Source organism: Gossypium hirsutum, chromosome A03, assembly GCF_007990345.1.
Source record: "Gossypium hirsutum isolate 1008001.06 chromosome A03, Gossypium_hirsutum_v2.1, whole genome shotgun sequence".
Lineage (NCBI taxonomy): Eukaryota > Viridiplantae > Streptophyta > Magnoliopsida > Malvales > Malvaceae > Gossypium > Gossypium hirsutum.
Window position 1 is genome coordinate 102,193,788 of NC_053426.1, and position 12,002 is coordinate 102,205,789.

At 29.9% G+C, this 12,002-nt stretch overlaps 1 protein-coding gene and 1 long non-coding RNA gene across 2 annotated transcripts; both read left to right on the forward strand.

Annotated features, from left to right (window-relative positions):
• Positions 1-6,114: 6,114 nt before the first annotated feature.
• Positions 6,115-9,573, forward strand: LOC107886639 (uncharacterized). The gene is made up of 4 exons (XR_001680825.2): positions 6,115-6,340; positions 8,053-8,149; positions 9,033-9,173; positions 9,264-9,573. It is a non-coding gene; the product is annotated as an uncharacterized lncRNA (long non-coding RNA).
• Positions 9,574-9,587: 14 nt separating this feature from the next.
• Positions 9,588-10,795, forward strand: LOC107888097 (uncharacterized). Its single transcript, XM_041100134.1, has 3 exons — positions 9,588-9,961; positions 10,037-10,138; positions 10,296-10,795. The coding sequence occupies exons 2-3, from the start codon at positions 10,112-10,114 to the stop codon at positions 10,710-10,712; spliced, it is 444 nt and encodes a 147-aa protein (XP_040956068.1). The 5' UTR covers positions 9,588-9,961; positions 10,037-10,111; the 3' UTR covers positions 10,713-10,795.
• The last annotated feature ends 1,207 nt before the right edge of the window (positions 10,796-12,002 follow it).

A 12,002-nucleotide genomic window follows, 5' to 3' on the forward strand; every position in this document is an offset into this window, starting at 1 on the left:
TTCTTTCTTCTCTGTGTCTATAGTTTTATCTTTAAACACTTGATTCCTAGAATTCTATCATAAGTAGTTATAAATTGTTAGTTTGTTATGAATCGTTAAACAATTGTGCTATAAATAGATGAGCTCAGTGTAGAGAGAAAGCAGTGATTGGAATTCAAGATTTTCTCAAAGATTTCATCTCTTTGTTTTACAAATTCAAGTGTTTCAGTAGAGTTTCTTCATGGTTTAGCAACTTTCACGTTTCTTTTCGCTTTGCTTCATGACTCGGTTAAAATCCCCTCACAGCACAAGGCTCACGTAATATGGACGGTCGTTAATTACAAATAATAAAGGAAAATTTTATGTGGCATGAAATATCCACGTAACATATGAGGAAGAACAATCCTATGCATGAATCTAAGTCGGTGCAGCTGGAGCTTATTTAATTTGTTTATATAATTTTTATTTTCATCGTGTTCCCACACCGCAGTACCTACGAAAAGAGAGAATGGAAAACAGCAAAACGTGTTGCCAGCTTCAACCCAAATTACAGACCTTTTTTCCCTAGAAAATTGGATGTAATAATAATAATAATAATAAAAGTATGTATTTGTAAAGAAAATATTTCACAAAACAAAGAGAGAGAGATCCCTTCGACGGTGGAATATGTTTTGAATTTGTGTTTTCTCTTAGATTATGTCAGCTGTGAAAGCTGTATATAACATTTAATTATTTATACATCTAGTTAATGTCTACTACTCAGGTTTCAGGCAACGGGTTTTGTGGAATCTATATACCGACCTTTCTTTTGTTGACAAATGTCACACCCACCGTCACACTCACTTTTTTTTTTTTACGAAGTCAGCTCTCTAATATATTTAAATTTGATATTTAATCTCTTTTTTAGTTTCTATATTTTTAATTATTCAAAATACTTAATATCCTTAATTTTTCAATTAAAACATTAAGTGGTTATATATAACTTGAATATCTTCAAAGTAGTAGAGATTGATATTTGAATTCCAATTTTTTTTAGGTTTCAATTGGATTTTTAACATTATAAGACAATGGTCAAATTTCAATTTTGGCCCCTAAATTATGTTGAAACTTGAGATTTAATCTATATGCATTAATTCTTGACATAATTTGGTTGTCTATATCTGTAATGTCATTAATTAGTCTAAATAGTTAATATTGTTGACTGTTTCAATCAAAATGTTAATATTATTTTTTCTTAAGAACACTATTAAACCAAAATATATTTATATTATTACGACGAGTTCGAATGTGTGTTTCTAAGGAAAAATTCTAATAAATATTTTCAAAATTATTTTTTATTGTTACATGACTATCAAGTGAATATTTTTTCAATTTTAAAACGTCGTGTGAAATAATTTAATAGAAGAATTTTAACGATGATAACAACTTGACTTGAATTTTTAAATCCGAAAAGTAAAAGATTATATTCATGAAAATAAAAAAAATTAAATTCCAAAATAACGTTCAAAGTGTATATGAACTTAGAATATACTTTTAATTATAATTTAACATAAATAAATAACAAATCTAACGCTAAATGTTGGTAAAAAAACCTTAGTAGAAGTGCAGCTTGAAATTGGTGGTTGAATCAGAGGGGCGGTGCACCACCATTGAAGTCTTTATTCTCACCAACCTGAAGTCATTTACGTGATAGTTACGTTTCCGTGTTCAAAGAAAGGCAGGTGTATTCTTAAGTGAATATCTATGGTCTTCCCTACCCCCTCTCTCTCTCTTCCGACTATCGCTTACTAGATTCAATTCAAAGCATGCTGAGACACCTACCACTTAACTCTATATTTGTGTAATAACTTTTTTGTATTTTATCTCTTCATAATTCTATTTAAAGTTTTTCATATGACAACAAAACAAAACTGAGGGAAGAGATGATGTCATTTCTTTTTTTTAATTCAAGCCATAAGTTGATTGATTGAAGTAAATTAATTTATGTTTGAAACCAAAATTCGATCTATAGGTTTAAGTTTATGATAGTACAGTGTGTACATGTATAAGTGTGTAAATTTAAATTTGTTTTGTATACCTTTTAAAACATTCATTTATTCATGTCCCATTAATTTAATATTTTTTCATATTATGTTTCAGTTATTATTTTTTAATTATCATGTTGGTAGTTATATCATGTATAATATTACTCTCCACCTACCACACCCCATTCACGTAACACTTCCTTTCCTTGAAGTATTGGGGCATCATGTCGTGTCTTTTAAGACCAAGTCCCACGTCTGTGTTGTGTCCCTTTAGTTCGTAATGTAATGCCAATATCACTGGTTTTGGTCTTGTTTATATTTTATGTTGTGTTACACAAGGATTCTGCTTTTACCTCTATTAATCAATTGAGAAATCACCTTGGAAGTGAAAATTTCACACATTTGAAGAAAAAGGCAAAAACTATTTCATACACTTGAAGAAAAAAGTTAAGTAAGCATGCAAAAATGTAAATCCAGTAAGAATTGGATGAGGTTGAACCAAGGGTTTATTATTATTTCTTTTACCCAAACTAACATTATTACAAATTTTGTGGTTATTACGCATAAAATTCAAATCCTAAATCTAATATTTTCCCACGTAAAATCTGCATTAAAAAAAATACTAGCCTAAAATTTACATAAAATTTTGTTTTAGGATAAAATATGCTATAAGTTTATTTACTTTTTGCAAACTTAGAATTTAGTCCCTATACTTTTATTTTTAAGAATCTAATTCTTCTATTTTTTAACTTTCAAAATTTAGATTCAACTGTTAACACTGTTAAAATTATTTTATTAATTTCAAGTTCATTAAAGTTCCATGTTTTTAGTTATATGGCTATCATATGAGTTTTTTTTATTTCAAAATATCACATCAATAAATTCAAAAAGAAACTTTAACCGTGTTAAAAATTAAAATTGAATTTTGAAATATGAAAAAATAAAGAAATTAAATTTTTAAAAATAAATATAAAAAACTAAAATTTAAATTTATAATTAAAAACCACATGAAATTATAACAAATTTTAATCTTTATTTATTTATTTATTGAAAGCCTTTATTTTATTGCCGAACTAAGGGTTTTGAAACTTGGTAAAATGGGTCAGTTGACTAGAAGTAAAATATTTTTGTTTTAAACTTGATTTTGACATTTCATAAGTATACAATCATTCTTTGGAAATGCGTCCTTTTATCCGTATTATTGGGTGGGGTTTTTTTTATTAATACTAATTCGGCAGGTTTGATTGGTATAAATTAAGGGATTTTTTCATAGGTTAAGAGATTGATAAGTGGTATTAATTGATTTTAGAAAAATAAAATTATATAAATGAGGCACATGATTACATATATCCGACTTTTAATCAGGAGTGTCAAAAGGGAATAGAGAAAGGACCCTAGTCCCTTAAAATTTAAATTTTACTTTATTTACTTTTGAAAATGTATAAAATTATAAATTAATAATAATTTAAAAATTATAGGATTTTCATTTAATTTTTAAATAATTGTAAAAGTATAGTGAAATTATATTTTAATTCTTATCAAAATTTATAACTTAATTCTAACCCTAAAAAAATTGTCTGACTTTGCCTCTACTTTTAACCTGTCTTGTAGAATTAAAAAACTTCACCGACTAAATATCAAATAATATTTTTTATGAAATAATTTAGGGGTTTAATAAAATGTTTTCTTATCGAATTATTATATATTATTTTTTACTTTAAGTTTTATTATACAAATATAAAATTATTTAATATAATTTATTTTTATATTCATAAATATAAAGTTATTATTGATGTAATTATCATGATCACCTCTAGTTTGGACAATATAGAGTAATTGGGTTAACGTTTAATTACTAGGGTAGTAATTGCTCTACTTTCTCTTGTAATTACAAAAAATTGTAATTCCCTAGACGTATTTGGCTGACAGGGTGCAATTACATTGTGAATTCTTATGTCATGTTTGGTAGTACAAATTGTAATTATATAGTTACATAATTTATAATTTTAAAAATATTAATTACTTTAAAACATTACTAGTATGATCACTACATGAAAATAGGGCTTTAGCGGCATTTTAGTAAAAAACACCACTAAAAACAGAGCATTAGCGGTGCTTTTGGTAAAACGCCGCTAAAGACTCGAGCATTAGCGGCGCTTTTGGTAAAACGCCGCTAAAGACCCGAGCATTAGCGGCGCTTTCAATAAAACACCGCCAAAAGTCATATAACCCTTAAACCCTAAAAAATCATAAACACTAATCTATAACCCCTAAAATAATAATTATTAAAATTTATGGTTATACAATATATTAAATATTTTCTTATATAATCGTAAAAGAGATAGTATTGAATTTAAAATATTAAATTAATTATCATTATAGTTTAAGGTTTATGAGTTAACTATGGTTTAAGATATATAGTTTTAGGGTTTAAGTTTAAGAGTTAACTAGTATTTGAAGGTTTATGATGAATTATGGGTTTAGGGATTAATATGATTTAAGGTTTAGAGGTTAGGGTTGGAGTTTAAGGTGTAAGGTTTTGGGGTTAAGGAATATTTAGTGTTTATGGGATAGGGGTTAAGAGGTTTAGAGTTTAGATAAGCAATAAAATTCCTTTTTAATTATCTTTGTCCCTTGTAATATATATATATAGGGTTTATGATTTGGAGTTTAGGGTTTGGGGTGTGGGGTTTAGGGTTTAGGCTTTATAATTTAGAGCGCCTTAGAGTACTTTAGTGTTTATGGGATAGGGGTTAAAGGTTTAGGGTTATGATTAAGTAGTGTTTTTTAATTTATATATTAAACGATTTCTTATATAATTGTAAAAGAGATAATATTAATTTGAATATTATATTAAATTATAATTACAGTTTAAATTATTTAAGAGATAATAGTTTATATAAATAAAATGGTTTAAGATTTAATCTAAAAATATTTTGATATATTAAAAATAATTCAATTCAAATTAATTCCTCTACAGTTAATTTATTTAAGTGAAATTTAAACTTAAAATTGTCATAGAATATAACAAATAAAAATGAAATATAAAAACTAAGAGATTACTGGCGTTTATTTAAAAAACGCCGCAAAAAACATAGCAGTTAACAAAAACGGCGTCATTTTAATTGGATATTTAGGAGAGTAGCGGCATTTTTTAAAAAAGCCACAAAACATAGCAGTTTAATGAAAACGGCGTCGTTTTAATTGGATTTTTAGGGGAGTACCGGCGTTTTAAAAAAAACGCCGCAAAAACAAAATACTTTAAAGTAAACGTCGTGTTTTCATATGTATGGGTTTGAATCAATAGTTGTATTAATTTAAAAAAAAAGGCAAATTATGCTATTATCCCATGTACTATATGTAAAATGTGTATTTAGTCCTTATATTTTAATTTGAATAGTTTTAGTCCCTGTATTTTTCAAATCGATCAATTTTATCGTTTGTACATTTCAAAATTTAAAATTTTAGTCATGATGACTCAAATGATAGCAATTATATATGTTTGGTTAAATTATGCTATTAGTCTTGGTATTGTGCGTAAAGTTGTAGGTTGAGTTCATGTTATCCAATTAGATTATTATTGGTCCCTATATATACTTTTCAAATTTTAAAATATTAATTTTGACACAAATGACAACCGTTAAATCCGTAACTGGCTTTTTGTGAGTAATATGTTTGTTACATTAGATTTTAGAAATAGCAAAACTTAATGAATTTAATAGCTACCATTTAATTAATACTACAATTTTAAAATTTGAAAATTAAAATGACTAAAAATAACAAAATGAAAGTAAAAGGACTAAATCCACAACTTACATATAATTCAACAACTAATAGAAAAATATATATAATTAAAAATATTTAACTTGTTTATATTTAAAAAATTAATAAATATCAAATGAAAATAACATGTATATATTTATAAAAAAAATTAAAACAATATCATTAGGTTTAAATAAATTTACTTTAAGTATTTATAAAGATTTAAGGGATTTAAGTAAAATTAAATTGGAGATTTAAGGGATTAGTGGTGTTTTTAAAAAAAATACCGCAAAAAATTAAAATAGTAAACGGCATCGTTTTAAATGGATATTACATAATTTTTTACCTTGAACGGCGTCGTTTTCCTTGAAGTGTTTGCTTCTTTCTCATGCCCGACACCCATTCCCCCCAAAATAGTTTTCCCCAATTCTGTAATTTCTTCTAAACCCTAAATTTCCCCTAAAAGAATCAGCAGGCACGGTTAAGATTCATTGTCGAGCTAACATGCATCTGACTTGAATCGCTTTTCTGTTTTGGAGGTTACTCGTTTGCTTCATCGGAGTGTAAAATTTCAGGTAAGTTGTGCTTTTATTTGAGAACAATTTATTTCTTCTTTGTTTAACCTATGGGTTTTGGATGATGTTGGATGAAGTGTCGGTCAACCAAGTTGTAGGATATTCATTTTGGGTTGGCAATTGTGTTTGAATGCACTCAATGACAACCACGAAAGCAAAATCCTCAGCCACTTATTTTTTCGAACAAAAAGATCTCGTATCATGTTCACACAATTTTGAATCGTTGTTTGTTGTATCTTGATTCGAGCTATGATAGGAATCTATTTGGGTTAAAGGTTAGTTCATATCCACTGAAGGATCGAAGAACTGAGCATGGACAATCCGACTGACAAAACAATTGAAGAGTTGCTCATTTCTAAGATACAATTAACTCTAAAAAAAGAAAATTAACTCATAATTACTGTCGACCAGATATTATTTCCATGGAAAAAAAACACCATTAGTATAACTGTATGCGCTAGAGCAGTGATATATGTTCTTCAACTATCCACCAAAATTAATGTAAGTGAGCTACCTTGCTATAATTCTGTATATGCTGTTATACAATAATTTGAGCTCTTTTTGCACTGTTCTTAAGCTTCATGCTCTGGTCTTTGTGTCAATTATGCGTTTATTAAATCAAAGTATTCTAAATAATATATATATAGGATTTTCGTTTTCCTAGTATGGTATATGGAAATTGCTTTATCTTATCAAATATATATATAGAATAGCAGTAGATACATATAAGGTCAAGTTTCATTCATTAAGTGGGAACCAGGTTCTGGGGGTTTTCAGTTTCATGTAGTTACATGTGTCTGGTAATAAGTAAAAAAAGCTGAAAAAACTTAAGCACTAACTTCAATGGAAACTGCCAAAGATTGAAAGGGTATTAGCTGATATATTATTTAGCATGTAATAATATATCATATTTTAGAGCAGTGTTAAAGGATAGGGGAGATGAACCCTTTCATAAATGACAATCAAATCAAAATTATAGGAAAGGGAAATGGGGCATGTAATAGAAAAAAGTAAGTAAGGTGGATAAATCAAATAGGTTCCCTTTTTTTTTTCTTCTTCTCATATCATCTCAATTTGTAACCTTTTCATAGAACAGGTCACAATTGAAAATGCTACAATCTAAATCACCATCTTGTTGTCCAAAAGTGAAACCCTCCAAAAATATTCTCACGAATGGTGCTTTAAGTCACATCTCGGGGGATAAAATCATATACTTTCTTTCTTTTTGAGATAAAAAATTAAATCATATTTTGAGACGACAAAATTGTCCCTAGAAGCTTTAAAAACCGTCCCTAAAAGCTATCTCTAAACTCTAATGCATATCACTTGCCTTGTCTATTTGTTGGGGTAGACCAGGAACTCAACCTGGTTTTGCCTGCAGCTTCTTCTTGGTCCCTTTAGCGCGTTGTGTTCTAATGACTCGTATCAGGTCCTCATAAAGCTTGTTTGAATCAGGGACATTAAATTTGTACATGGGTCAAGTCTCGATTCAAATTCATTTTTAAAATTTTTTGCCTAAGTTTAAATCCGATTGAGCCATGACCAACTTAGGAGGGTCAAACCTATCAAGCCTAACTTCTTGGATGGGTCTAAGGGTTATCATGGCCTAGCTTGTATAAGCAAACATTGGCAAATTCTTATTTAAGTTGCAAAACCATAATCAATTCAAGATTTAACTGATATGAGGTATTATTATTTTTTTGATTTTGCAGGTAAAAGACATATTATTACAGGGTAAAGGGTCTTGTAGGGTTGTAAACAGGGAACTGGTGAAGTTGATGGGACCCTCTGTGTTGAATAAAAGTTAAGGTAATTTTTTTCTTTTTTTTTATTGACAAACTTCACAATGTAAAACAAATACATTGATTGCATTTGTCTGTAACAGTTCAAATACTGATTACTAAAAGCTCTAGATATATATAAAAAGTTAAGTTAAATGGCTTTCCCAAGGTCTGAATCGAGTAGTAAAAAGATATAGTGATTTCATCATGAATGGATTCAGATTTCATACCAAATATCACGAGAGATTGAGGAGAACTCAAAATTGTGGAGTAGTTATTAACTCTTTAACTACAAGTTACGCTAGTGCTAGGGACAGTAATCTTGTCGAGGGAAATGTGGAGTATTACGGACTTCTAACCGACATTATTGAGTTGGATTACTATGGAAAATGGAAAGTTGTCTTATTTCGATGTGATTGGGCTGATGCTAATACTGCTCGCGGAATTAAAAATGATCAGTTTGGTTTTACAATGGTGAATTTCTCTCGATTAATTCACACTGGAGAACATTTGATAGACGAGCCGTATGTATTTTCTTCTCAAGTTAAACAAGTTTTTTACTCGAAAGATCCAATTGATGAGGGTTGGTACGTTGTACTCCGAAACACCCCTAGAGACTTATTTGACATGGGGAATGGAAGTAGAGATGACATCGTTGAAAGATCAGAAACTTTACCTTTTCTAGAACAAAACTTAAATGAAAATATCCCTAGTACTAGTACACAATTTCAATGGGTTCGTCAAGATGTGGACGAAGATATTTACGATTTATGATGTAGTAAGATTTTATGATTTTTTATTTATATGTAATGTTATAATTTTAACATTGGTCATGTTATATAATTTAACTATTTTATATTTACTATTGTTGTTATTTCTTACTAAAATTTTAACTATTTTATGTGTTGCAGGAAAAATGCCTAGAAGAAGATTAAGAGATCTTAGTATTGCACAGAATACTACAAATTCGGAAGAAGTAAGTACTGAACAGTAAACAGTTGTTGGATCTTCAAGCGTGCCAGAGACACTTGACGAGTCTGTGGAATTTCAAAGTAATGTTAAGTTTATTTTACAAATTGTATTAAATTTTATTACTGATTTATTTTTAAATTTCAATATAGTAATAATATATTATTTTTCAGCTGAAAATGGTCGGACGCGCAGAGGTCGAGGACGTACACTCCTAACAGATTTATATAACTTAAATTCTGTCGAGCGTGTCAAAGTAACTAGAAACAGCCATGGTCAGCCTGTTGGACAAGAAGCTCGACTTCTAGCAGGCTATTTGGGCATTATAGCACGAAATGCCAATATGTTGCCCATCAACTATGAATCATGGCATAACATGCCAGATAGCAATAAAAATCAAGCTCTCTCTAATATTAAGGTAACAAAACGTTAATGTAATTTATAATACTTTGGTTTAAGTTTCATTTATATTTACTTCCTAAACTTGTGTTTTTTAGGAGAGGTTTGCTTTAGAGGTCTCTGATGCATATATCAAGAAGGCATTGGGTAAAAAATGGAGAGACCATAAAAGCATTTAAAAAAAAGAATATTTTAAAAAACCCATAAGCCTCGAACAAAAATTGCAAAATGTCCCACCGGGAATGCTGAGGTACCAATGGGAAGATGCGGTTCGATTTTGGAATTCGAAGAAAGGAGAGGTATTATGTACTTGCAAACTCTTATAAATTTTTCGGTTTATAGTATTTACTATATACGTAATAATAATTTTATTATGTAGGACCGTGAGCGAGTTTGAACAAGCAGCAGGCAAAAACAAAAATTTACGCACACGGCAGGGTCGAGAAGTTTTGCTTGTGTAGCTCAAGCCGCGGTACTATGGATTTATTAATTCTATCAAGTATTAATGACTTTTTACAATTAAATAATATTTACTACTATATTGTAGGAAGCCTCGTTTGGTCAAAAAGTTGGACGCCTTCAGCTTTTTGACATTACGCACAAGAAAAAAGATGGAACTCCGATGACATCTGAGGCTGCAGAAATTATGGTATATTTACTTAATAAAATTTGATTCATTATAAATATTTATAATATTTAATTATAATGTTTTAATTTGTCGTTTTTATTAGTTTAATTTAAATAATATTATGTTGTATTCCTTTTTATTGTATATTTCGTTTCTAACTCTTTAACTGATTTATTAGGAGAAACTAAAAGATAAGAAGGCAGAGTATGAAGCGACTGCTTCGACTGATAGTTCTGTTAATTTTGAGGATATAGATAACAGAATTATTAATGAAGTTTTGGGTCCAGAAAGGTATGGTCGGGTTAGATTTCAAGGATCTAGTGTTAACCCGACCCAATATTTTGGATCCACCTCGCACCAATACATGCCTTCCGGGAGTCAAAGTCAAGCTGAAGTTCAGAGGCTAAAAGATCAGATAGTTCAGATACAAGCTAGCACAGATGAGCAAATTTCTCAACTTAGAGCGGAGGCAGCAGCGCGGGAGGCGGAGGCAACAGCGAGGGAGGCGGAGCAGAACAAAAAATACAATGAACTCCAGCTACAGCTTCAGTCTATGATGACTATGTTCCAGCAATTTCAAAATCCGCCATCTTAGACATTTGTTTTCTTGTAACTTTCAACATTATTGTAAGAATATTTTGAATATTCATTTACAATTTATATAATATATTTTTTGTATAACTTTGTATTATTTAAATTTTTTGGTTGAATTTCTTGCAGGAGGGTTGGATATAGGTGCAAAAATACATATTGCAAAACTGGGCAAATTAGCGGCGTTTTTTTCTAAAAGCGCAGCTAAAAGTCCTGGTCTTTAGCGGCGTTTTTTTAAAAGCGCCGCTAAAAGTCCTGGTCTTTAGAAGCGCTTTTTTCAGAAAAACGCCGCTAATTTTATAGGCGTTACATATAGCGACGTTTTTTGCGGCACTTGGGAAAGCGCCGCTAAAGGCAAAAAAAAACGCCGCTAAAAGTCTGTTTTCCTGTAGTGGATAAAAATAATTTATAAACAAATAACAAAAGTTAAAATCAAATAATCATATGTATTATGTTCGTTTAAAAAAAGTAGTTGATAATATGATTACTTGTAACACCCCAAACCCGGCCCAGATGTTACGGCCGAATTCAGCGTGTCACATTGAAGTGTTTTTCGAAAACCATGTTTTCATTGGAAACCCTTCTTGATGTAAAACTCATTGGAGCGTTATTGTAAAACTCATGTTTTAATTAAAAATCTTTGAAAAGAATATTTTCGTTATAGATTAAAGTGAATGGAAGCTGTGCACCAGGTAGGAAGCTAGAAAAGAGGAGGCGAGTCTATTGGACTGCTTAAGTACCAAGCTCTTCATGGATCCAATCCTAGACATGCACACATCCATTGCCACACTTAAAGCATATTACTTGTCCACGAACAACAAAATTAAGTTTAAGTCCATTTAAAATATTTATTTCCTTTGAAAACATTTACGTTGCGAAAGCTTTGCTCGATAATCATGATATTTTGAAAATAAGTAACTTTTATAAAATGCACCCTAGAGCTAACCAATTTAATAACCCAAAATATTAAAAATAATAAAAAGAGCGGCCTTATTACAACTTAAACCAGAATAAAAATAATCAAAATAATAAATGCGAAACTTATTTTAAAGAAAATAGAAACTTAATCTTCGTGGCCACTCTGAATCCCACCCAGCTCCAAGTCCACCAACTAGGGCTCACCTGCAAGGATGGAAGAGAAAGGGGGTGAGTTTGGAAAACTCAGTGTGTAAAGTATCCCAACCAGAGCCCAAATCGGTTCAAGCTTTACTGGGCCTAAGCCCTATTCAGAAATCAGTGTTAACTGGGCCTTAGCCCATATCAATATTAATCTGGGCCATAGCCCCTTACAGTA